This window comes from Neopelma chrysocephalum, unplaced genomic scaffold (assembly GCF_003984885.1).
Source record: "Neopelma chrysocephalum unplaced genomic scaffold, ASM398488v2 Primary Assembly neopelma1_60, whole genome shotgun sequence".
NCBI lineage: Eukaryota > Metazoa > Chordata > Aves > Passeriformes > Pipridae > Neopelma > Neopelma chrysocephalum.
The window spans coordinates 9,947,472-9,973,483 of record NW_020897715.1 but is presented as its reverse complement, the minus strand read 5'-3'; the positions used below and the strand labels follow the sequence as shown (position 1 = coordinate 9,973,483).

At 42.1% G+C, this 26,012-nt stretch overlaps 1 protein-coding gene across 2 annotated transcripts; it reads left to right on the top strand.

Moving 5' to 3' along the window:
• Positions 1 to 914: 914 nt before the first annotated feature.
• On the top strand, positions 915 to 21,890 carry TMEM45A (transmembrane protein 45A). Of its 2 annotated transcripts, XR_003533904.1 has the most exons (7): positions 915 to 1,012; positions 12,564 to 12,773; positions 14,953 to 15,165; positions 15,656 to 15,840; positions 17,080 to 17,141; positions 18,004 to 18,149; positions 19,646 to 19,759. XR_003533904.1 is itself a non-coding variant. In XM_027681573.1 (6 exons), exons 2-6 carry the CDS (start codon positions 12,584 to 12,586, stop codon positions 19,737 to 19,739), a joined length of 828 nt encoding a protein of 275 aa, XP_027537374.1. In that variant the 5' UTR covers positions 915 to 1,012; positions 12,564 to 12,583; the 3' UTR covers positions 19,740 to 21,890. The 2 variants fall into 2 exon arrangements, 1 of the variants encoding a protein (XP_027537374.1); XM_027681573.1 differs by lacking the exon at positions 17,080 to 17,141 and having other exon boundaries at positions 19,646 to 21,890.
• Positions 21,891 to 26,012: the final 4,122 nt, after the last annotated feature.

Here is a 26,012-nt window from a genome sequence, read left to right as displayed (position 1 = left end):
TTTGGGTCATCAAAAGCAGAAATCTTAAATTAGGGGACTTGAAGGGGATGGCTCAGAATTCAGTCCAAGTTATGACTGGCTAGTGGGGAGAGCTGCACTTTGGCTTGGCTATTCCAGCAATCACAAGGGAGGTTGGCAACACAAGACCTTGATGCTGACGGGCGGAAAGGGTCAGGGGGCTTCTGGTATAGTTTAAACAGAGCTTCAAAACCCGATTATCACAACTTCCGGGAAAATACCTCAAAGGAGGATTCTTCCATATTTGAGGCTTTCATTGATGTTGTCTGCTGGCTGTTATAACAGAGGTGTTGCAGGGAAAGATGCCTTTTGTTACGTTGTGAATGATCCAGTAATGTCTGTAACACCGTTTACTGCAGGATGACATTAGCAAATAAAACCGTGTTTTCATCCTTTAAATTTTATTTTTAGACATTCTTCTTTTGGATTCAGGGCTGTGCCATACATTCCTGCCAAATTACAGGAACTAGAGCCATGGGTGCTCATTTTCGTGGAGAAAACCGTGTGTGTGTGTAAATAAAAAAAGGCCTCTGTTTTATGAAGGGATCAAAGGGGGTTTGTATGTCAGAAAGTCTCTCTACTTTTCCTACTTCTCCTACGTTTCCTCTCCTGCCTGGGCTAGCGGGATCCACTGCCCCCAAGCAGCCCCGCGCCAGCCCTACCCTCTCCCGGCCGCTTTTCCTGGAAAGCGGGGCATGATGGGGGGGTGGGCAGCGCAGGATCCCGCGGAAGCCTCGCTTTGCCCGAGCCCCTTTTATTTGGCTCTGCTCTGGGTCCTTCCCGGCCAGGCGGGGAGGAAACCGCCCGCCCCCCGCGGGACCGCCAGGGGAACATCTGGGCGGCCGCGCCGCAAACATCTGGAGCGGCCGCGGCGCATCCCTCGGCGGCCGCAGCTGGAGGGTCCCGGTGCCGAGGGGCTGCCTGGGCCGGCAGCGAAACCCCACGGAGGAGGGGGCGCGGGGAGGCGGAGGAAGGGGCTGCTGGGGCGGCACAGGTAAGGGCAGCCTGGCGCTCCGTGTCCCCGGCTGCGGGAAGGGCCAAGGGGAAGGCAGGACGGGCGGCGGCGGGGCAGGGCTGGGGGGTGTCGACTATTCCCCGATGAAAGGACAACTACTCGATGTTTGCCTTAACTCAGTCCGCGGGGGGCACTCCTGAGGTAAAGAGCGCGGACGGGACTTTTCAATCAGCGATCGCTTTCGCGAGGGTTGCTGGTGTTAAAATGCGAGCGTGGCCCTTGCAGGCATCCGGAGTATTTTACCCCATGAGCAAGAGGTTTTGCAGCCGACGTTCTGTGTCGTTGAACAAAGGGGAGATGAAGTGTTCGGTTTAGTTTTAAGTTTCTTGCGTGATTTTTTTTCTCTTCCTTCCTCTTGGGTGTCTCAAATGGAGATGTACATCCAAACTTGAATTTCCAGGCAAAATCAAGAGAATTTAAATGTAACCATGACTATTTACTGTATGAGAAAAACCCTAAGATTATCTTGGCCTCTTTATTCTATTTCAAAACAGAATAACCCTCAGAAAAACACTTTCCATCCCCTCATATTTTCCCTTTTGTTTCAATTTTCCAGCAATAAATCATATTCTACTCTCCTAATAACACTTAAGACTTGATATAGTATCAAAAAATAATCATCTTTTTGATAAGGGACTTTCTGAAGAGTTTAGGAACTGAAGTACTTAAGACCAAAGTATTTATGCTTCTTCCATTTTAAACTTGAGTACTTGAAAATTACTATGCATTTACATATTTAGGACTTGTGATTTCTCCAGTATATAACATTGTTTGCATCACCTTATATTGCTGTTTCTGTAGACCTCTTTAGATTATGGCATATGTCGTCCTGTAAGTCACTGTAGCTACTCTGTAAAAGGAATGTATTCAATATCCATTTTAGATGCAAATTTGTCATGAACTCTGGAGTTACCTTTCAGAATTTTGCTCAGATGTCTTTTGCTGCTTTTCAGGGTTGCCTGTGATGCTTATGTAGCTTTTCCTGTATTTTTCTCTTTACAAATGGAGCTGGGCAAACCAAACAGATTTCTCTGAGTTGTGGAGAGTGTGGGTAGAACTAACTGCTGGAGAAGAAAACTCAAATGAACCTTGAGGAGTGGCTGGAATAATTATGCCTGTGTTTAGGCAAACTGCTGTTTACTCTTTTCTTGCACACAAATCCACCTGGAAAGATCATTTAGTCAGTACTGCAAATGACTAGTGTAGCAGCACAAAAATGGGCCCCTTGTTTTCAGTCTGAAGACATACATGAACCAAGATTTCTTAGTGTCAAAACTCCTGTCACTGACTCCTGCTCTATCAAGAGATGTGACCAAAGATGCCCATGCAACTTGAAGTTGGCAGTAGTAGTAATTTTAATCATCTCTTTTAAGCTCCTAAACTCAGGAATTACAAATAATTCAACACTGGTTTTGAAGTATCTTAGTTTTAAGCGGGGTGCCACTTTACTGTGGCTGTCCAGTCCTATAATGCAGCATGAGCCAGACCTTTGGTCGTGGCACTGCTTTTTGCTCCAGGAAGTAAAGAGAAGAGTTACGTCTCTTCTAATCCATTTGTACCTAAATTAGGCCTGCTACAACATTTTAATGCTATCCAAACAAAAATTCCTAAAACTTCTGCCCCACATGACCTTGCACTTTAGACATTTCTAAGATACATGGTGTAATGTCTGTAACACCAGTGGTTTTGGGAGGGGATACAGCCCCTTGCTGCATCTGCTGGTCTGACTGAATTTCAAAGCTCTTACTCCATAGCATTAGTCTTGCTCCCTCTGTTACTTATGTTGTCGGAGGGGTTGCAGGAACTGAAACGGCTGCTGCTGTAGCCTTGCATCATGGAAGACTCCAGTTTCTGCTAGTGTTGTGTTAGCAGGAGCTGATTCCAACTTAGTATGAGGTGATCCCATGAAAAGGAGCTCTACCTGTTTCTTGGATGCATTTTGTTTCTTCTGGCTGGGCTAAGTCAGCCAGCCATTTCTCCCAGCTAGTATCAGTGTTACAGATTGCCATGCCAACACTTCCATTTATTCATTAGTGTTTCTCTTTTTATTTTTTTTCTGATCCACACAGCTTTCTGCTGTAGATAATGTGTTTCCCTCAACCTATAGTTGGTAGAGGCAGTGCATTTGGTCACCCTTGGGCAGTAATGTCAGGCACCTTGATTTTGACAGAAAAGGCTGCAGAAAAACTTCAAGGTATGAAAGCAAGTTGGCCAAGGCAAAGCTTTAGGTACAAATTGCACCTGCTCTGTTGCATGGTTTTGTGGAAATTACTGACAAGAAAGCTTTTTATATTTTTTTTTCTTCTTATCACAACACAGTGTTTCAAGCCCCAAGCACTCATATAATTTGTTAGAGCATCCAAATCCATGAGATTTAAACGTTTATTTTCAGTCACTTTGTTTGCCCTGAGGCTCATACTACTTAACTGTACTCCACAGACAGACAGGATGGTTGAAGGTTATGAATCTGTTAATGGAATAACTTCAGAAAGCAGAGATTCAAGAACAAGTGGCTGGATCTCAGCAGGAGACAGCAAAATGCAGCACAGAGTCCCACTACAAGAAATATTTGGGACACATATGCCCCTGGTTTCCAGTCTTCTCCCTTGCAGGGGACAGGAGAAGGGAAGTTCAGGTCTTTCAAGTGTCATCTGCTTGTTGCCCAAGTATGAGCTGTTATGAGTGTCACATTGGCTAATGGAGCCTATGTGTAATTTTTCAATAAGAAAAATGAGTCCTTCCTATGAACAGCATCAAAGACTTATTAATGCTCTTGTGTTTGTTGAGATGAGCTCCCTTCCCGTTTTTGTTGTCTTGAGACTGTCCTTAAGATGAAAGCTTAGTAGTATGCACAGAACAGTCTGACACTTCTGCTTACCTTATTTTGTTAGTGTTTGGTGATTCTTTAAAACAAGAATCTTCTCTGTAATATTCCAGTTTCTCATTCAAAGGCTTCAGTCACTGCGATATCTGGTACATAATGAAGAGAAATCTTAATGCCTTTTTTCCACAGTCACTGGCACTTACATTAGGAGAACAACCCATGAAACCAAAGAATTATAAATTATATTGAGGTTGGCAGGCCTTGTCCTTTATTCCTGAAGACCTATCCTGCTCTAAGCACAGCATTAATCACATTTTTCTTTTATATCTGGCTTCCTTGCTGGTGAAAAATACAATTTAAGACCACTCAAACATTAAGTTTTCTCAGTAGACTCCCCCTCTTTTTTTTGGGTGCTGTCTTCTTGTCTTCAAGAAGTATTTGGAAACATAAATAGCAATTGATTTGGAAACATAAATAGCAATTGCAGCAACTTCTTACGGTCTGTAAAGAGCTCTGTAGGTGTCAAATGTAGGATCTTTCACAGCCTAAGTGGTCATTAGGATTTATTACAAATATTTTCCATAGTCTAGTGGTTCTGTCAGCTTTGCTGTCTTATGCAATCATTCCACTGAAACCTCAATTGTATTGTTAAAAGGCTGTAGGAGGAGGTCTATAAAAGGGACGCCAACAGAAACCAAACCATGTTTTATTTCATTTCCTCTCCAGAGCAGGGCTTTGATGTCTAAATCATCAGTTGATATATCAAACTTTTGCTCTCTTGACATTTTCCGAGTCTAGGAAGCCTTTCCTCTGCTAGGAAGCGGAGAACATGTAAGTGAACACAACTGTCATGACAAATAGGAGCCAGGGATTACACCCTATAAAAGTGGGGTTTGTGGTGTATCCATGGAGCAATCTTCCTAATGGCAGTGTGAGCTGTGCATTACCATGGAACTTCAGGAATACCTAGGGTTCTGCAGAGGTTGTTCATTGAAGTGACTCTGTCTGTTTTAAGGATGATAAGTGATCCCCCCTCACTACTCTGCCCTGGTGAGGCCACATCTTCAGTGCTGTGTCCAGTTCTGGGCTCTGCAGATTAAGAAAGACAAGGAACTACTGAAGAGGGTCCAGCAGAGGGCTACAGTGAAGATTAGTAGACTGGAGCATCTCTCTTATGAGGAAAAGCTGAGGGAGTTGGGCCTGTATAGCCTGGAGAAGAGACAACTGAAAAGTGATCCCATCGATGTGTACAAATATCTTAAGGGCCAGTGTCAAGAGGATGAGGCCAGACTCTTTTCAGCAGTGCCCAGCAACAGGACAAGGGACAATGGACACAAAATGAAACGCAGGAAGTTCCATCTGAATATGAGGAAAACTTCATTACCGAGCAGGTGGCAGAGCACAGGAACAGGCTGCCCAAAGAGGTTGTGGTGTCCCCTGCTCTGGAGGTGTTCCAAACCTGCCTGGACATGATCCTGTGTAACATGCTCTAGGGGAACCTGCTTTAACAGGGGGCTTAGACTAGATGACCTCCAGAAGTCTCTTTCAACCCTAACCATTCTGTGATTTCATGATTTTGCGATTCTGTGACAAAAGGAATTGACTTTAGAAAGAGAGCAGGTATAGGAATTTAACCAGCTGGCACAATTCAGGTTAAAATCAGGAAGCACTAAGAGCTTCAGCTAAGCCCAATGCTCGTTGGACTGGAAAGGGAAGACAGTCTCAGATGTTAGCGAAGGGCTCCCACAGCACCGCAGTGGAATGTCACAGCACCTCCTTCCTCATGACGTCTGTCCAGCAGTGCTCTGCCACTGCCACACACAGTCAAAGACTTGTTCCAGTCTATCAGGTTGGGAGGAGCCCTGCATCAGTAGCACCTCACTTGGAGGACTGCAGTGACCCTCTGTGGGGAAGGAAACTGCCCCTCTGAATGGGGGACAGGTGGAAGGTCACCCCACAGGAGGCACCCCACTGTGGGCAGGGAAATGACTGTGGTGGCTGAAGCTACTCCCACAGGAGGTAGCACTCTCATACCTGCAATAGTTTACTCACATACCCATACTATTTTATCCTTTATTTCAGGCAGTGCTAGGAAATACCAGGGTTTATGGCCAATAAAGAAACTATGAATCTTTCATGGGAAAAAATGACTCTTTTATGTATCCCATGCAATTACAAGATTTATTTTTTGTGCGTCTATGTTTTTTGAACTTGTGGTGATCGGAATAAAAGACTCCAATTTGGCAGTCCTGAAGACCAAAAATTTCATGTCCACAGACTAGCAGCTGCTCAGATATCAAGAGCCAATGGTAAGATTATTATGTAGTGTTTTTGTCCCTGGATAACCCCTAGAGATAGCCTGCTCAGCTATGGGAGCAGGAACAGAATGAGCAGATGCACAGAGAATGGGGAAGGAAAGCCAGAAAACTGAGGGTCATGAGAGATGAAAAACATAGGGAAGAGCACTCAGAAGGCTGACAAGGACAAGTATCTGGGAAGGAAGAGTCTCTGACAGATGCAAGACACTGAAAAAAATAGAGTAGTTCAAGCTGTGGGCCCAAACTTGTCACTGTGAGAGATTGTGTCTTGGAGTCCACCCTTTTTAAGGTCAGCAGATGGATTTCTGGTCATTACCTCTTTGGGATTTTTGGTTTTCATCCCTGTCTTCTAGGCCTGAAGATTCTATCAAGGCTTGAATTCTTCTCTTACAGGCTTCAGAGACACCTATTCATGACATTTCTTTTTTTTTTTGACTGAAAATCTTTATTTCCCACATCCTTAAGCCAAAAATATCAAGGCTGTACTGTCATTTTTTAGTATTTCAAGAAGTCTTGTGTCCTGCTTTCATTAGTATATACAATACTTTGTTCCACTTTAATTCTAAAGGAGCTATAGGTGCTAGCTGAGTATTTCCTTAACACTAGAGCAGTGATCTCATCTGTAAACACGGGTCTGTAATTGCTGAAATGCTTTTAGTCATGGTATGAAATCAGTACTGCATTTAGTGAACAAAGGAGTTACAGCAGACAGTTTTTCAGATCCCCCTGGCTGTCTGTGATGTTTACAATATAAGGGCTGCAGGATATAAGTCACTTGTCTCTTGAATAGGTATTTAACTGCAAGTAGGAAACTTTGGTACTGAATTAAACTTGTCTGTGATTTTCTTTGTCTTAGATGCATTTCAGCTTTGCTGGTTTCCATTTTTTGGTACAAGCTGTATGATCACAGCTTGTGCACTGATTAGAAAATGCCTACAGATGTTTTTCCTGCTCTTATCTGGGTGCATGATTCTCACTGATATCACAATCCATTCCTGTGGTTGATATGGATAAATAAACATTTCATATCACGTATTATAAACTCCCCATCACTGTTTCCTAATCTAGCATATGGAAGAAAAAATTGCTAGTGTTTAATCTTTGGGTTTAACTTTTCTTGTTAGATGGTTCTGTAGCAGAAATGAAAGCATTGCAGCAGAGTGAATTTGTGGCTTCATAACTTGTGTCATTTCCGGAAAAAAAAATTCCACCTTTCAATTTGATAGTCCTGTGTAACATCCCCCAGGGCTTGATAGACACAGGAAATTGTCAGGCGGGAAAATGTGCAGGGAAAGGAAGCTGCCTGCTGCAGGGCAAGCTCTGGATCAGCTTGTGTCCCCGTCCCATACAGGTTTTGCTACCTATACCCCTGACTGTTCTTTAAAGGGAAAAGGGGATAAAAGGGAAACTAATCTAGTTCTTCCAGAAGCCATTGAGAAGCCTTCTGAGTAACCAGGTGGTATATCTAGTTTCTCCATACCACTCGCAAGTCTTGCCTTAGTCTGCACAAGAGTGGTCTTAAGAGATCAGGAATCAAACTGGCAAATGTTATGAAACCATCTAAGTCTATTTCTTGCCAGTCTTTCATGGTTCTGATGGTGTGAGGTAATTTTCAGGCTAAAAAGGCAGCTCTTAATACCCATGAAAATGCACACCTTTTCTTGAATGCTCACTTGGAAACTGCCTTTGCTCATCCCCTTTTTACCAGTAGAATCCCTTGTTACCTTCTGACCTCGAAGAGTAGCCTGAACAGAGGGATGAATATCCCAGGTAAATAAAGCATTACAGCTACATCGGGAATTTGTTTGCAATTGTCAGCAGCCTGTATTGGCTTGGCAAATTTAGGTGTAAAAACACTTTTGCGATACGATGCAGCTTTCTAATCACTGGGAAAGCCTGAATCACACAGAGCTTTCTGTGATTATTGCAAGAAAAACTATGCTTGGAGTTCTCACACATGAAAAAAACCCATCTCACATTCACAGGTAGCTGTAAAATATTCTTGCTCTTTATTCCAATCCGCTGCAGAAACATTGACTAGTACTTAGAATTTATAAACTACCTCAACAATTGAGTTTATTGCCATAATTGTGCCTAATTAGTTTTTCTCCAGTTTCCCTGTGACCACGGGCCCCTAAGCAGATGTTCCAGGAAAGGGTCCTGAGTGAGCCTGGTTGGGGCAATTCAAGACCATGGGTGCCCTTGAACTCTGACAGCAGCCTCCTCTCCTGGCATGCCCCACACTCTCTTGAGAGCAGGGTTTCAAGGGGTACTTTCTGTGAAAAGCCTGTATCAGGCTGGAACAAATGCCTTGTCTTGTTCCTGGGCATACTCCCTGGAGTTGCAGTCCTGCTGGTTGGCAGAGGGGGAGCTTCCCCCAGCTAGACTCCAAAATTTGCTTTGCCAGAGTCCAAACTTTGCTGGTGCCCTGGCTGCTGCGGCCCCATGGCTGCTTGTTGGTAGTGATGGAAGGGTCCTGAGTGGTAAGACTTGAGGGTGGAGGCAGGAGAAGCCGAGTGAGCCTGCAGGGATTCTGGGGGTGCACACAGCAGATAACAATGATGATTTCATCAGCAGTGGTCAAGGAGTCTGTGTACTTTGGCCGGAAAGCCAAACCTTGCCATCCAATGTGGAGGCTGTGGCCGGGTGATGCCAGCTGCCTGCAAACATTTTGTAGGCATCAGTACCTTTGGCTTTGACTGGCAGGGTTAGGAACAGGATTTGGACAGGGCTGAGGTTGGGGAAGCAGGTCACCAGATGCAGGGATGCATGCGACACCTGGTATGCTTGGGTGGCTCTGGGGCCAAGCCTCATGGCACCCAGCTGTGGGGCAACCTCGGGATTTTTTTTGTCTCTCAGTGCCCTCCTCTCCTTTCACCTCCCATTGCACCTCTACCTCCCACCTCCCAGATCAACCTCCTGATCCCTCCTTCTGCTGAGCCGTTTCTGCTCAACCTCACCATGTTCTCAGTGTCATACTAAGCCTCTAAATCATGCAATATCCTCCAGCTTACCTGCAGGCAAAACTCAGTCACATCAAGACTGGGTGGTGGCAGGTGACTTCTGGACTCACCAAAATAAACTCTCAGGCCTGGAAAGAGAAAGTTCATGAATTGGGAAATATAATTGATTTAAGGCAACCTCTGTCATGCAGTTTTCAAGTTTATTAAGGATTTAAAGCGTAAGTTGTATAACTCCTTTCTGAAACCAACTGTGTTGAGATGCAGCGTTCTAAAGGTCTGACACAACAGCTGGCTGGCAGATCTGATATGTGTCCTTCCAGAGAAATCCTACAAATAATCCCCAACATCTCTCAATGAACTCAAACTGAAGTTTACAGTTTCTAAAGCTAATGATATGTGATTGTATGGCTTATAGCAAAAATCAACATTTCTGGTTCTGTTTTGTTTATGTTGGATGTGCAGCAACAGTAGTTGCTGTATCAATCTGTTCCTTTTCATCTTTTCCCTTATTTTGAAAGGAAAAAATAGTTAAAAAAAGAGTATCTTTATAGTTTACCCAGATTTAGTGCAGGAAAATCCTCCAATGATTAAAGCTCTGGGTAACCCAGGTGTGAATTTACAGATTGAGAATTACTTTTGAAGTTTTGTATACCATGCACTACAAATGACATCAACACACTATTTTTCATTTCACTCTTACTGCAGCTGTACTCTCCTAGAGGGAAGCTTTTCGTAAGTTTAATTTACATTTTTAGTCCAGTATCTTGCTTTGATATGGGGTACAGGGTAAATTGTTCCATTTGGAGTGCTCTGTACCTGTGGTGAATAATAAAATCTCTAATGAATAAAATCTGTTCTAATGAATGGTGTTTGGTGAGATCAGACATATAGTGAGGAAAGGCCACTCTCCACTCCTCCCCTCTTCCTTTCATTCAAAGAAGAGAAAAAACCAATGTGTCTGAAAAGACAGCAATGCCTTTCAGCACATTTTAAAAGAACCAGAAATTAAGATTTGACAAGCAAAAGAAGTACTTGAAAGGTTAAAGCAAAGTTTAGGCCCCTATCTAAAACTGTTAGTACTGCCCTTTATTGAGGCAAGCAATGGTGCAGTGAGTACTGGTAGTGATGTGTGAGCTGGTCAGACTCTTTGAACTAAAGATGTCCCAAAATGAAGTACCTCTTCTTTGAGATAGAAGGGGCTGGGTCTAACCCATGGGTCTGAGCCCTCCGACCTCACCACTGAGAGCCCGACTGTGCTGTAGGCTGCTACAGAGTGAGCAGTGCTTTCCCCAGCTGCAAATAAAACACACAGGTATCAACTCAGAGGAACTTAAAGAGTGGTGAGGGAGGCAGAGGAGGCAGAGAAAGGCTCTGCCAACCCTTGGCTACCATCTCCTTCTCCTGCCCTGCCCAGCCCACCCTGGGCTAGGATCAGAGATGCTCAGCTCACAAGCAGGATGGTTTGGCACCACTAACATGTGCTCAACCCCAGGGAGGTTTAGAGCTTAATTCAGCATTTTGTATGTGGAGATGGGGGTGGTCACCATCACCTTGGTTCCTGGGGTCCCTGTGCTGAGAGCTGCCACCACTGGGTGCACTGGGTCTGCCACCACTTGCTCCTCCTCATGGCCTCTGTTGCTCTGACCTGAGGGGTTGGCTGGATGCCCAGTGAGCCAAAATCCCCCACAGCAGCTCTGGGCATGGCATCTTTGCTTTTCTTCTTGACAGGAGACAAATGACATGCTGAAGCCCTTCCCCATACAGCAGAAATTCCAAATGGGAGTCCTTCATGTTTCATTCCTAAACACATTCCTCATGCCCCCTTTGGCTGCCCCACAACTGGCAGGTGCTGCTTTCCTGAGCTCAGGGCACGCTCTTCTTCCAAGCTTCCATACACAGATGCCAACACTGGAAATATCCATGAGGCAACCTGTATCACAGTTCTCTTTATGTGTACTCGTCCAGTGCTTCCTTAGAAATTAGCTAAGCAGAGTTTTATCCAGGGAAAACTTTTAAAGCTCACCTCTCCCCCTCTGAAGCCCTTACAGTGGGAGAGATCAGCTCTGGAAGAGGAGGGGACAGTCGGGGAGCACAGGACCCTCTGCAGCATTCCTGTTTAAATCACAGCCTGCCTCATGCTATCCTTGTTTTTTTTCTTCTCCTTTGTGGCTATATAGGTCACCTCTCCTCATACTGTTCAAATAGTCTTATGGCAGCTCCAGGACCTGGGCATGTGGAAAATTTCTCTTCCTAAAGAAATGAAAATAAAATTAATGCTTTCAATGGAATTTAGCCTCCAGAAATAGGGGAGGGCTCATGCTACGTGACTAGACAGCATTACGTGAACCAGATGCAAGTACTCCGTGGCCCACAAGCCACAGTTTAAAACTTCTTATGCAGAGCTGACCATAGGAAATACTTACGAAAAAGAAAAATATACCAGAGCCTCCATGTTCCATTCTTAACCAGATGTCTCCAGTGCAGTGTGGCGTTTAAATTTTTAGGTCAGCAACACTAATAACAGGAAGTACAGACAGTCGATCCTTCTAAAGTGGTTATTTTTGATTGTTACCCATGCAAAGATTTAGTGTGCCTTTGGGCCATGATGCGCAACAACATATTTTATAATAACTTAAAGAAAAATTGCCATTTAATGTTAGAAGAATAATTTTAATTTTAATTAAGAAATTATTTTAATCATTTTAATTAAGAAATTATTTGTTCAACTATCCTAAAAGTTGAGATGAGGACCAGAATTACTAGGTTTTATTAATGGCACTTCTTTTAAAGGACTATATAGTCCTGACCAACTAATAACCTTACCATTCAGTGCACTTTATGTACTCAATAATATGTATCCAGTTGTGGGTACATAATTTGCCTATCAAATATTCGTAATTACTTGATGTTTGTAAATCAAAATGAGCCAACTAGATTGAAATACAAAATACAATTTACTAGTTAATAGATACCAATCAGATGTGTATACAATTCATTTTTCCTTCGGTCAGGTTTCGTCTTGGTTTCTCTTTGTGGAGGAAAAAAACATAAAACCCTCTCTAAGGGTGAAAGAACCAAATAGTGAATATTCGTGTTCCCTTCTTCGCTAGTACAACTTCAGCAGCTAGACATAGTGTGCTATGGCTTTTTCTACCCTTAACTTGCCGGCTGACAGCTCTGCATTTCAGGTCAGCTGCAGTTGGGTCTCAGACTCTTGTTCTGCAAAGCTATGAAACTAGGGAGGCTGGCTGGCTGGGTGTTTTGAACAGCCAGGGAAGATAAGTACACACATTTATTTTCAAACAAAGTGTGCGTACTTCCTTCAGTGACACTTTTTTGATCTATGCAAGGAGGTACTTTAAAATTATAACCCAAGGAATTCTCCCACTATTGCCATAACTGGTGTGCATTTGTTTCTCCTTCAGGTGTTGCCTAGCAGAAAACCATGGGCAATTTCAAAGGGCATGCCCTCCCTGGAAGCTTTTTTCTTCTTTTTGGCTTATGGTGGTCAGTGAAGTATCCACTGAAGTACGCCTGTCGAAAAAACAAGAACGCTTGCTACCTTGGCTCCAGGGCAGGATTTCAGCGCCTGGAGTTTGTTGAGGGGATCATCAAAGCCGTCTTTGCCCTCATTGGTAAGTAAGGAGGACTCAGGGCAGATAACAAAGAAGTTGTGCCTTTTAACACTTTTTTCTTTAAATTTTGTTCTCTGATAAAACAGATCTCATTGCATTTTGGTATTTTGTCCTTTAACTACTGCGGAGTGGTGGGGCTGCTGCTGTTAATAACACAATTATGTCTTTAACATAGTTTCCATCCCTAGTGCTCTTATGGAGCTTCTTTGAGGCCTCCTGACTGCTTCACAGGTGGTCCATCTCAGTGTTCATATGCTGTTCACTGCTTCAGGGAAGGAGATAAGATATTTAGGCAAGGGGCTCTCACATGCAGACCGGGAGCACCAGACTGTGAGGGCGTGGCTTTTCTATTTTGAATCCAGTCATGTCAGATGGTGACTCAGTGTCCAATGAGTTATTAATAAATTATGTATATTATGCAGATGATTTTTCATTAATGTCATTCAAAAGTGAAAACATTCACAAAGAAAGACGGAGCCCCAGATTTTATTGCTGCAGGAGTGTGGCAATGAGGTGTGGTGTGTGTGTGGGGGGCTGTTTCTCCTTCTGTTTTGTCCAGGCTTGGGTACAAACCCACAGGGATGGTTGCAAGAGCTGTGCAGCCGACTGGAAGTGCCTACCTAGTTCTTCTTTACATTCCAGCAGGCTGCATGTTAGCAATTTACTTTTAGAGAGTAAGAAAGAAAAGGGGACCTGGGGAGCTCAGCACCTGTGGCTGTCAAGTTGAAAAATGTATTTAAGTATTTTTAGACTTTTATATTCTATTTATCCACTCTTCTTTAGATGCTTAGAATCCTGGTATCTAATCAAGGTGCAGGCTGTGACAAAATCTTGTTCTTGCTTTTCCTTCCCCTCTGGGAGTTGAATCAGTTAAGATACATAAGCACTGAAGGGTTGTTGTGTCTACAGTATAAATTTTGATTTGCCTTAAAAAATGGTAAAAATCTAAATACTAGCATTCATTTTGAGGTGGGAGTGTGGACATCTTTTCTACAAATCTCCCAGTCTGTGTCTAGAGGTAGTTGGGCAGCTAAAACATTCATCTAGTAGTTTTATTTTCTCTCTGAAACAAAAAGCTATTAATTTAACATATGGTAATTCCACCCCTAATAAAAAATGTGGACAAGAACACTTGGCAAAGATAAACAGTAAAGGCAGCAGAAGGAGTAAAACCTGCTGTTTCCATGTTAGTAAAACTTGAAATAAAGGTGGAAAAACACTGCATTTGCTCTGCAGCATATCTACCTATACAGCAGGATGCTGGCCCATGCTTTATAAACAATGTAATTAGCTTTAATGTTTTAAAAACATAACCAATTTTAAATCCTTTGTAAATTTCACGGATCATATAAAGGATCTAAAAGCAGCTTTCCACTTGCTGGAGTACTGCAGCTGGTTAGCAAGACACCGAGAGGCCGAGGTAAGGGAGAGGGTGGAGCAGTGATTCAAATATTAACTCAGTGTACATTATCACAGGACCTTTAATAACCCTGCGTGGTGGAGGGGTTTCCTCTTATGGCTTTAGAGGAAAAATTCCCTTTGAATTAAGTGTCTGAACTCTGCCATCCTGCATGTGGCAGGGCACTGATATGGTAATCTTCCTTTTGGAGACTTTAGCATGTGTTATATTTGAACCATTGGGAAAGGCAGCTGAAAAATTCAGCCAGAGGACCTCTACAATAGCAATTGTTTAAAAGAAGAAAAAGTAGCACAGAATAGTTGTTTTCATTTTCACTGCTGGAAACTGCAAGATGCAAATAGTTCCACCAGGAGCAGAGCTGAAGTCTGGTTTCCTCTGACTTTCTCCCCTCCAGATTATGTGATGCTTAATACATTGTCAAGCTCGCTCTGTTGTTTTTCCCTTAGCAAAGCAGCTTATTTCATCTCTCCTCCATCCACTGCCTCTTTTCTTGAAAATTAATATAAAATTAGTATCTTTGAGGCCTCTGTGCATTTTCACCTGAATTTGGACAACATGTTAAATTTTTATTGGGAATGGCTGAACTGGGCAGAAGGGAGCAAAACATAGCAATCACCCAGAACAACCAGACTAACCCCAAAATTTAGTGGCATTATGCTGTATGAGGATGCATTGTTTGTATAAATTGTATAAAGACATATCATCAGTCTGTACCTTAAGCACCAGCACAAGTGGTTGTATTTCTTGTTTCATGCACAGGAATGGTGGCTGAGCAGTTTGTTCCTGATGGACCTCATCTGAAGTTGTATAACTATGAGAAAAAGCACTGGGATCACTTGATGAACTGGCAGCATGCCACCATGTACCTCTTCTATGGCATTTCTGGGTTGGTTGACATCGTGGCACATGGGACCAATGCACTGCCAGCAGCCATGGACAGGATGATGCTTTCCTTAGCAGTCTTTATTGAAGGTCAGTTTACCTCTCCCTGCAGAGATGGGCATGAATCTTGTGGATGGGTATTGGTCTTTGGTCTGGGAATCTCAAACCCACCTTAGAGAATGAGCCTACAGGAGCTGGGCGTATAACTCCCTGAAACACTTAAAAGAGATCAAAATAGGTCAGTCTTGGCCCTCCTTAGACTGCTGAGGGTTTGTCTGCACTGCAGCCCAGATCACGATCACACACTGTAAAGGTGTATCTGTGCTTTCCTAACTGGCTCAGACAGTAACAGAAATGTTATGAAAATAGCAGTACAAGCTTGTTTCAGGTAAGCGCTCGATAGCTCAGGCATGAGCTTCAGTGTGTGTACTGGCATCGTACACAACTTGTTAGCTAAAACAATGTGAGTGAAGGTGATCCTGGCATAAAAGAGATGCCAAAGTTTCACTGTTTTCTAAAAGTGAATGCAGGGATATTACAAGGGAAGAAAAGATCTTAAACTGATCACAATTTATTCCAGGTTTTCTCTTCTGCTACCATCTTCATGGGAGAGCCATGCTGGATGTTCATGTTCATCAGTTACTGCTATTTGCTATCTTTGGAGCTGCTGCCTGCATATTTTTGGAAGTTTTCTTCCGTGGCAGTATTGTGCTAGAAATGCTCCGTACCAGCCTCTGCATTTTACAAGGCAGCTGGTTCTGGCAGGTAGGTCACTTTTCTGCCTTAGGAATTTCTTCCTCACCAAAATTAGTCATTTAACCCTTTGCAGATGTTTCACAGATAATATATATGCCTTTTAAACACAGACCTCAAAAGACTTATGACACAATGCAGTCTTAATGTTCCTTTAAAGAGATAAAAGTATGTCTCATATCCATTTTACAGAAGAAGAAGCAGCCCTTTTACTTCTAGTGCCTTTTATTTGAATCAATAAAAAAGCTAAGGTGATTTTCTTGAGCACTCTCTTACTACAGTCATTGACCATTCGCTCTGATCCCTTTAACATCCTGTTCCAGATTGGCCAGCCAAATGGCAGTGATTTTAGAGCATGGAAATACATGCTGTTCTTTACAAAGAGAGTCTCCACTGTCAGCTGCTGGTGTAGTGAGTAGATGCCCAGTGGAGTACTGAACAGGTGAGGCAAAGGCCTTGTTGATGTTGCCTGGCTCAAAAGGTACTTAGGCTACCGACCCATGTTAAGACATTGGGGGATATAAAGCCTCCTGTTTTTCTGTGCTCTGGGAACTGAGCAGAAAAAATAACAGCCAAAACTTTGATATTTCAGGGATGTGGCTCCTGAAAGGACTCTTCAAAATATAGCTTCCATGCCCTCACATCCTTGTGATTCTATTCAACTAATACGTATTAGATAGCGACTCTTTCTTTGCTATAAGAACAAGAGAGAGATTCAATGAATTGCTAAGACAATTTTTTCTTGTAACAATGTCCTTGTAACAAAGAAATAGGAGCACTAGTGCTGATGTGTGTTTCATCTTATAGTGGAGAACTGAGGTCACTCCAACGGTTTTTCTTTCTAGCATGTCTAGACTGGCTTCCCTTTTTTATATGCTGGCCAGACATGATGAATAAAAACGCTTTCTGTTCCTTAGGAGAACTGGACATTCAGCACCAAATCAAATATTTAAATGCTTGCTCTGGCAAGAAGACAGACCTTTGAGTAGGTTGTATTTTTCTATAAGTGAACTCAAGAATGCAGCACTTGCTGTTTTATTTTCTTGTTTGTAAACTTTTCTTTGGTGATTTAAGAAGCTTTGCATAAGAGGAATAGATGCAACCATTTATTCTTTGTTGTCTGCCTAGGCTTATTTTAGAACAGATTATTTCTTTAGCTCTAGAGACAATGGGGGTTTTGTTTCAAAGTAAAAAATCGAAGAACTAAAAATACAAGAGATTTAAGTGTGGCTTTTTTCACACCCACATCAGACTTCAACCATCTGTGTGACTGAAAACCACACACTGGCTGCAGCATGGGATATTTGTAAAAGGTAAAGGGACTTTCTTTCTGCATCATCAACACCCTCATTCATTGAATTCTCTTCATGGAAATGCAAAATCCACTCCCCTCCTCCTTCCTCTCCTCCTCCCAGCTTCTAAATTCTCAACTAAACTGCTGAGTGATGACTTTGAAGAGTATTAGGCAGTACAGAGGACTGGTGCTTGTGCTGCAGACCACTGTGTAGCCATAGGATTAATAGTTTTGCCATCTTATTCACGAATAGGAATTTGATCTTTCCCAGTTCTGAATAAAAAAATCAGCTATGTATTTCACACAGAAATACAAGAACTTATAGTCTTGGATGAGGAAGCTCCATTTTTATGTAATTTCAAACCTGACTTTTTCCCTGGATAGTCCAGAAGGAATAGACTTGTGGCTCGCCTTTATTTATTCATTCATTATTCATCTTCTCAACCACATAACACATTCCCAGATACTGTTGGGAAGAACTGAATCAGTGCAAGTGGCTGGGCAGGTTTTCTGGTTAATGAGGTGCTTGCAGTTCAGAGCACACATAGCTGAGCACCAGCCCCTCTCCTTACAGTACATAATTGTGATTTTTGCAGGGGTGCATTGTTGGGCAGGGTCCTTAATTTTCTGGGCAAGAGCAGTGGGTCTCTGGGACTGGCTCTGCATCTTCAAAGGCATTTCTGCACAGAACTGTGTAAAGTGATCCACTGCATCTGAGAGTGGCTGAGAGTGATTAAAAAACTGTTTTTAATAATAAACACAGAAATAAGCAGCACTATAAGAAAATTAAATATCTGCCTTGTGATGGGTAGCATAAAGCATGATATGGCATAGGATACACATCAAATCACATGTGCTAAATATCTTTTATTTTATTACAGATTGGCTTTGTGCTTTATCCTCCAAATGGGAGCCCAGAGTGGAATCAGACAGATCATACTAATATGATGTTCCTGACCATGTGCTATTGCTGGCATTATGCCTTTGCTTTTCTTATACTTGCAGTGAATTACACAATTGTCAGCTGGTAAGTTACTTGAAACACTAAAACTTCGGTGACCTGTCTATTTAGTCCAGCAGGAGCTTTATTTTAGAACAGTTTTACTGACAAATCAAAAGGTTTCTACACAGAAATTAATTGTCTTGCAAGGTAAAATAAAAATAGATATTACTAATCAATGAAAACCACATGAACCATTGCTTCAGAAGAAAAGAGGAAAACATTCCTATGCTCTGACAGCATAATACTTCTCACATAAAATGACCTCTAACAGTCTTTCACATTTGTAAGTGCTTATAAAGTTAGAAGTAGGAGAGACTTCTTTTTCCTGCAGCATCTTTTCTCTCAGTGCTCATCTCTACTAATTTCAAATGGCTTAGTCAGCAGGCTTCATGACTTAACTTTGAAGATTATTATATAGGATTCCTTGCTAAAAATTTCCTGTGATCAGTCCTGTTTTCCTTTCACTAGCCAGTTTCAACCCCTAATGTCTAAAGTTATCCCTTTTCCTTACCACCCAACTGCAGTGTTAATTTGGCTGTAAAAATGAGCCTGATTCTGCCATCAGGTCATCAGAAAGTGGGATCACCTTCTGCCCACAGGACCTTACCAAGCCTTTGCCTGCACTGTCCTAAACATGCTTCTCAGCCCTTACTTTTACCCCTACCATCCTAATAACCCTATTTAGTCATGCTTTGGCCATATGTAGGTCTTGCAGAGTTGCTTTGCACTGAGGTATCAGTTCTTTTTGGATCTCAGTCCGAAAAGCACTGACAGTCAAGGCTGGGTAACTGGTTTGCTATGTAAAGAATGGCAGTTGTTGAGAAAGTGGCAGCAATCCTACATCCCTTCTGATGCTGGGAACAGTGGCTGCTGCAGCACCAGATGAGGCCTCAGATGAGATTAGTCATGCTGAGCAGAGTTCCCCTCCAAGGGCAGGTTGGCCAGACTCACTCTATCTCACAGCTTTATAGTACTCTACCGAGTGAACACAGCTACTGGTCTTGTGCCTGCACAGCACTGAACTTTCTAGATGGTACACTGAGGTTTGCTTAAAGTGCTCTTAGGTGCATAGGAACAAGCTCTTACCAGCAGTACAGTCAGGTGGTATCATAAAAGGCAACACTTACTAATCATAGAATGAGTTGGGAGGGTCCTTAAAGATCATCTAGTTCAAACTCCCCTGCCATGGGCAGGAACACCTTGCACTAGACCAGGTTGCTCAAAGCCCAATCCAACCTGGCCTTGAATGCCATGTAAATGCTTGCATTGTATAGTAGTCACTCGTACCAGCATAAAGGTATCTACAACCAAGGCCTGTGGTTAAATTCTGCCCGGATTCTGCTTGAAGTCACTGTTTCCTCTTTAGGATGTCTTCCACCGTGGACCACTACAAATCTTTATAAATCAGTCATCCTAACTCACTAATGAGATGCAAGCGTTAAATACGTTTTTGTCACGTAAAAATGGTCAGATGAGCCTTTGTGTTATTATTGACAACTTTTTTTTTTTGTTGTTTCCAGGGCGGTTCGTTCAAAGGTTAAACAGTCCCAATCCATGGAATTGGGTTTACTGAAAACATGTGAACGAGATCATGAGTCAGAAGATGAAATTTAGTACGAATATGGCTTGACTACCTTACCCGCTCAACTATTAGGCTGATAACCTCATTTTTACATTTTTTTGCCATCTTATTCATTCATTACTACAACTTGCTATGCAATTATCATTCCCCTATGATGTCTACATCTACACAGTTCCACCTTTATTTTTGGAGGGTAAGCTTGGTATCAATTTGCACTGGTTGCACTAGTACCTTGCTTATTACATGCTTCAAAGAAAATCCAACTAATATTAGACTGACTTGGAGTGTATGAGGTGGCACAATGAAGTCTGCATGTTGCCTTATTAAAAGCTAAGCAAAATGTTTTTCAGCTGCCACTGAACATACTTTTAAGTTTCCATAATTAGGGTGTTCAAATATGCATGTTTATTGCCCTGCAAGTAACTGTGCATAAATAACTGTGCAGACCTGGAAAACAGTAGAACAAGATAAAAACCCCAGAATCTTCCATTTGCCTTATGTCTCTGCTTGGGGTTTTATGTTAAACAGAAAGAACTTCTCGCTGCGAACCCATTCACGGTTCCTTGAAGAATGTGTAGTGTGTTCACTCCTACAGAAACACTACCAAGGTCAGTAGGAGGACCAAAGAGGTGTGTGATGATCAAAAGCCACTGCAGTTGTTCATTCTTATGCCTAGACAGTCCTGTCTTTTTGCTATCATTTGACTTTGTAAGGCAGTGGAAGTGACTCTGTCTTCCCTTGGCTTCTGGAGCAACTTCTTTTCCAGAAAGACTGAGAGATGTCCAGTCAGACAGCAGCTGAAGGAAACTTTCTTTCCCAAGTTATTTCCTTTCCTTTGGTGAAATTCGGTGGTTTTCTGCAGGATTCAGAGCAGACACGTGAACCAGAACTTGGGTCAGGAGTGGATAATGCTGATCTGTGGGCAGGATATGATGATTTTGCATCCTTTTCCCTGTGTCACCCCTGCAGTCACCAGGCAGTCTGCACAGTGCTGCACAGTGAGCTGAGGGGGAAGGAGAGGCAGATGTTCCTTTCACAGAAGCTTCATGCCCAACTATCCACAGCAGCAAGTGAATTAAAAAATAATACTAGTTTTAATTGCATTAATTTTCTCCATTAAAACTGAGTCTTGATCTATTGAAAAGCAGGGTGTTCTTCCCAGTGCTCCATGTCGCTTGGGATGCACTCCAACTTCAAGAAAAGAGAAATAACTGACACGTGGTAAAAGACATCAGAAAATGATATTGTACAAAAGCACACTGCCCCTAAGGGGCACACTTTCAAAGCATCACTCTGACTCTAAATATGTCTTTTGAACGACTGGCATGGGCAACTTGTGGCACAGCTCTGTTTTCCAGAGGACTGGCGTGGGATGCATGCTGGTGGCCATTTTACATATCCATCAGCGGTAAGGTGGCCATGGTAAGGTGGTCGTGCCAGAAAACAGCCTGTCCCCTTCACAACTCCTTCTAAAAAATTTTATTTTGTAATTTTTTTTGGACACATGCTAGTGCAGGACAACAAATTCTCTTCAAATAGTGCCAGTTTGTCAGGTTTGGTGCTGCAAATGGGTGATTCTTCTGTTATTCAAATATTTCCACATGCTCTTAAGGGAATGCAGAGCTGGACTGTGGTAGATGAATGAGAGTTGTAGGATCTGGTCCCTCCACTTTTTTGAGTTTTTCTCTTCTCTTTGCGTTAGAGAAGGTGGCATTGAATTATTAAACTTGAAGAATGCAAGGGAAAACAGATATTGAAGTCTCAAAGAAACAGTAGGCTCGTGAATTTAATTTATAATAGTTAGAGTACACGCAAAGTGAGTGTCATAGTGGGGTTTTGTGCCTTATGTATTTATGGTGGCGCAAAGGAAAGAAACACCTATTTCAGGGTGGGTTTTTGCTACATAGGACACCCGACTCATTCTTCTCAATCCATGTTCACAAGAGATTCCCAGAAACAGTGTGGGAGCTATTACAATGAAAAAGGTACAGCCTCCATCATTTCATTAGCAACAGATATCGTTGGAGTCCAATGAGGGGAGGGAAGTTTAAAAAGTTTACAAACACCACTTGGAAAAAGGTAGCTGCTCTCAAGAAAATTTAAATTATTTTTAAATATTGGAGCCTTTGAAAAACTATATGGTAGTTTTTAGTAGACAAGATGCACCTGTAATTTTATTTAAATAAAGTTGATTTATTCATGTAAGATGTCTGTCATGTTTTCAGGGGAAAAAATATAACCATTTATGGCACCGGATGGGGTGGGATATACAGGTTACTCTCATAACCCACCCAGACATTTGAACAAGTTGCACTTGAATTCAAGAAAGGTCAGTACTACCTTGTCATTAGAAACTGTGATATTTGTTCTGTATTCTGTAAATAAATACTTTTTTCCTTGTAACTAAACATAGCTTGAACTAAGAGCAAATATGACAGCAAAGAATTTAAATCCTAAGGTTCATCACCCTTAAAACTGAGGCACTAGAAAACTTCAGTGTATCTGGTACCTTAATGCCCTCCTGCTACGTTTCAGTTCCTCTGAACTACAGCAGTTGGGGTGGAAATTACTGGTACAAAAATTGGTGGAAGAAAACAGAAGAGTTTTTTATCCAAAAAGCCCTTTAGCATATACAGTAGTTGAAGCAAGCCTGACTCCCAAGGACTGTGCAACAACAGCACATCTGTTAAAAGGGAGAAAGACAACTGGAAAACTGCTGGAAAATTTGTCCTTGTAATCTATTCTAGGTACAATATGTGCCTGCTCAAAATATGTGGGAGTAAAAAGCCTAATATTTGTCAAGTAAGTCATAACTTGTCCTCAGATGACTTTTTGGAACAGTAATTTCTATCTGTTTGCTAGGTATTTGTTGCAGTTCATGGATTTCTATATTTGATACACTTTTTAGAATGAAAATAAGTTTAAAAAAGTAGTTGAAAAACATCATTATAAATACTACAGTATTACTACTTTGCAATTTGGTTTGGAAAGAAAGCTCTTACATATAGACCACTGCCAAAATATTCTGCCAGAGATGGCACCTAAGAGGTCAATATCACAGTAAGGGCATGAAATTGGAGCAGAAATGGTTACTTCTACATGCTGTAGTTACCAGCCATTGAGTCCCTGAGGAGGACAAAAAAGAAATAGAAAACAGACTGCAGTTCTATACAACTGAATAGCAATTAAGCACAAGAAATCACTCCCAGCACTCTAAGAGTATGGGAGGGGCAGTTGTGTTCATGGTATACAGCATTCCAGTCTGCCTCCAGCGTCATTTGCCAGTGGCAAGGTTCTCAGGAACACGCTGGATTTTTATGTCTCCTGTGCATCAGTCCCAGAAAGGGCAATGCCAATTTCCCGCTCCAAACAGGAATGACAGCAGGAGTGAAAGCTTGCATTGCTGTGCTGGAATTTTACTGGTTTGTGACTCTGACTCAGCCAGATGCAGTTGACACATAAAAAAAGTCAGAGATGGTGTTTACTGCTGGCACAGCACTTTGTGCATGCCTGAAAACAAAAAAAAAAGGTAATAAGAAACATCTGGCTCTAATTAAGGCTTAAAAGAAATGGAGGAAAGCAGAAGAAATATATCCAGTCACTCAAGAGTGGTTTTATCTTCCTGCAGCTGCATCACATATACACATTTGTAAGTATTAAGGTTTCCCTTCAGTTTGATTAGTCTATTATATAAACACGGTTTAATATTTTCATACATAAAAGTGCACTAACTTTAAAAATGTTTTTATTGATTTGTGTTGGTTTTGCCATCTGGTTTCTTATGCCATTTCCCCCCCTAATTTTTATATAAAACGTTAATGCAAAGTTAGAAGTTCACAATCTTTTTTCTCACAATCCTACTTCAACTTCCCAGTTAACAAACTGTCTTCCATTTGCAAACCTGGGCTTGCAAACAAAGGGTTTGGACTTACAGTATTTCATATCTCTAAACACAACATACTAGTCAAAGACATCCGTTATGACAGCTATGAAAAGGAAAGAAGCAGGGATGTTCTTTCCATTGAACAGAAACAGCAATGTAAGTAACCATGAGAATTAATTCCTATTTCTTTCCTATTTCGTCATTTAAAAATATCTGCAATCATCTAGCAGCATTTCTATTAGCAAATGACTCAGACCTGTGATTCAGAAGCTGGGTATGCTTTTAATATATTGCAAACCTCAGACTTAGCTTAGATAAGCTTATGGATGTAACCTAACTTAGTGTCACTGAACTACTCTGTGACTCAGTTCCCCCATCTGCAAGATCCAAATTACACTTTGGTTCTGCTTTGTCTGTACTAGTTCTGCTCAGGGATGAGCATCTTCCCGTGTGTCTCTTAGATTCGGTTTTACATTCTTGTCCCTTTCAACCACAGAAAAACAAACATTTAACTGTTTATGGTGAGAGGTAGTAAAGCAATTAACATGTGCAAGGGTCCCAAGCATTCTTTGTGAGCAGGACAAGGAGGAGACGTTCTCTTCAGCTAAGCATTGCTGTTTTGCACAGTTTGACGGCAGTGAGATAGCTGGGCCATACAACCATCACTTCGTTGAGTTAAAGGCTCAAAGGGCCCCTCAATGGCTGGGAAAAGGCTCAAATGGCCCCTTGATGGCCAGGAGACAGCTGCATCCTCCCACCCTCAGACTTCCACTCATCAGCTGGGTGTCACAGTCCCTGTGCCCTCCTTGTGCATCTGTGCTGATCCCAGCACGGAGGATATTTTCCCTTCTCTGTTTTCCATGCTAATGAGAATAACATAGAGAAAGGAAATATCTAGGGCAAGAGGCAAACTCGTAACACAAGGGCTACCACAGAGAGGCAGGCAGACCCACAGCTGGACAGAGCTGCGCCCGGAGGGACAGCAGGCAGCCTTGTCCCACCTGGAGGTTTGTCCCAGTAGTTGCACAGCCTGTCTTTAACTAAAACCTCTGTGAGCAGACACTTAAGACATTTGGCTGTCTGAAGAAGCTTATTAACAATTTTGGAGCTCCCATTTGTAAAAGTAATCTAATTATTTCAGCATTTCCTCAGTCTTTCCTTAGGTGCTTTCTTCAATATGGAATGTCTCGATCACTAAACATTAGATGTGTTTTTCTATTTTCTGTATGAGTTTCTTTGAATATGAGCATGAGTATTATTATTAATACCTCACAGATTGCCACCAGGAAGATTTAATGCATAACTTATCTTACTTATCTTTACTCTTGATAAGAAGAAAAATCATCATAACAATCTGTAATGTGTTAAAGAAACAGTAGTATCTAGTAGTATTAATAGCAGTATTTGGAGTATTAGTGTCTAGACCATTGGGCCACATCCCAAGAGACCTGAGCCTTTTCTTTTGACTGCATTTCCATACATCTTTGGCATGTCACATCAGATTTTTGAGCCTTGTTTTTTAAACTGAGATGGAATTGCTTCAGTAATTAAAAAAAGCCAAACAAACCTCCTTTCCTCACTAATGAAAAACACCATGTAAAAACAAGGTACTGTCCCTACTCACACATGGGGAATTAATCCACTGATTGCTGATGACAAAAAAGACAGTGTTTATTCCAACTCTTTCTTAAAATAACTCTATTTTCTTTACTTGGACTGTGATATCATGTCTTAGCTTTGAAGTTGTCAGCCGGATACACACTAGTATGCAGAAAAAGATGCTGATTTTGGCAGCTCTGGTGGTATAACTTTTCTTTCCCCTTCACATTTTACTTTTGCCTTTTACCCATTTTCTTTTGCTTCCCCGCTCTCTTCTGAATGAATCAGAAGACACGGATTTTATTCCCAGGTGTGCCATGCAGATTTTTTCCCCAGTTGTGCCACTGCGTCTGATTGACCATATATAACCATATATAACACTGGAAGCGCGCAGAGGGGATGCAACAAGGCTCTGCACCGCCTGTTCAAATTATGTAATATGGAAATGCCTTATACTGTCCTGAAAGTGTGTGCCAAGTGCCTGACCTGGGGCAGTCCTAATAGAGACAGCATTTCCACCTCCTTTCAGCACCAAGAGGAACATTTCTGCAGAGGAGAGACCTTTTTCTCACCCTCCAACAGCATCCTCCCTGGGTCCTGCATGGCCACTCTGCTGCAGAGCCTGGTGGTTATGGCTGTGCTAGCAAATGAACCGAGGCCAAAAGGGACTAATCCCTGTGTGCTAGCTCCAGAAACAGTGCCTGGTTCGATTTCATCTGGTGCCAGCCAACACCCCTCCCCAGAGTATATGCAGGCCTGGTTTGAGTCAGTTCCCAGGAGGTAATACACGCACATGCCAAAACTTTTTTTTCCTAGGTGGAAT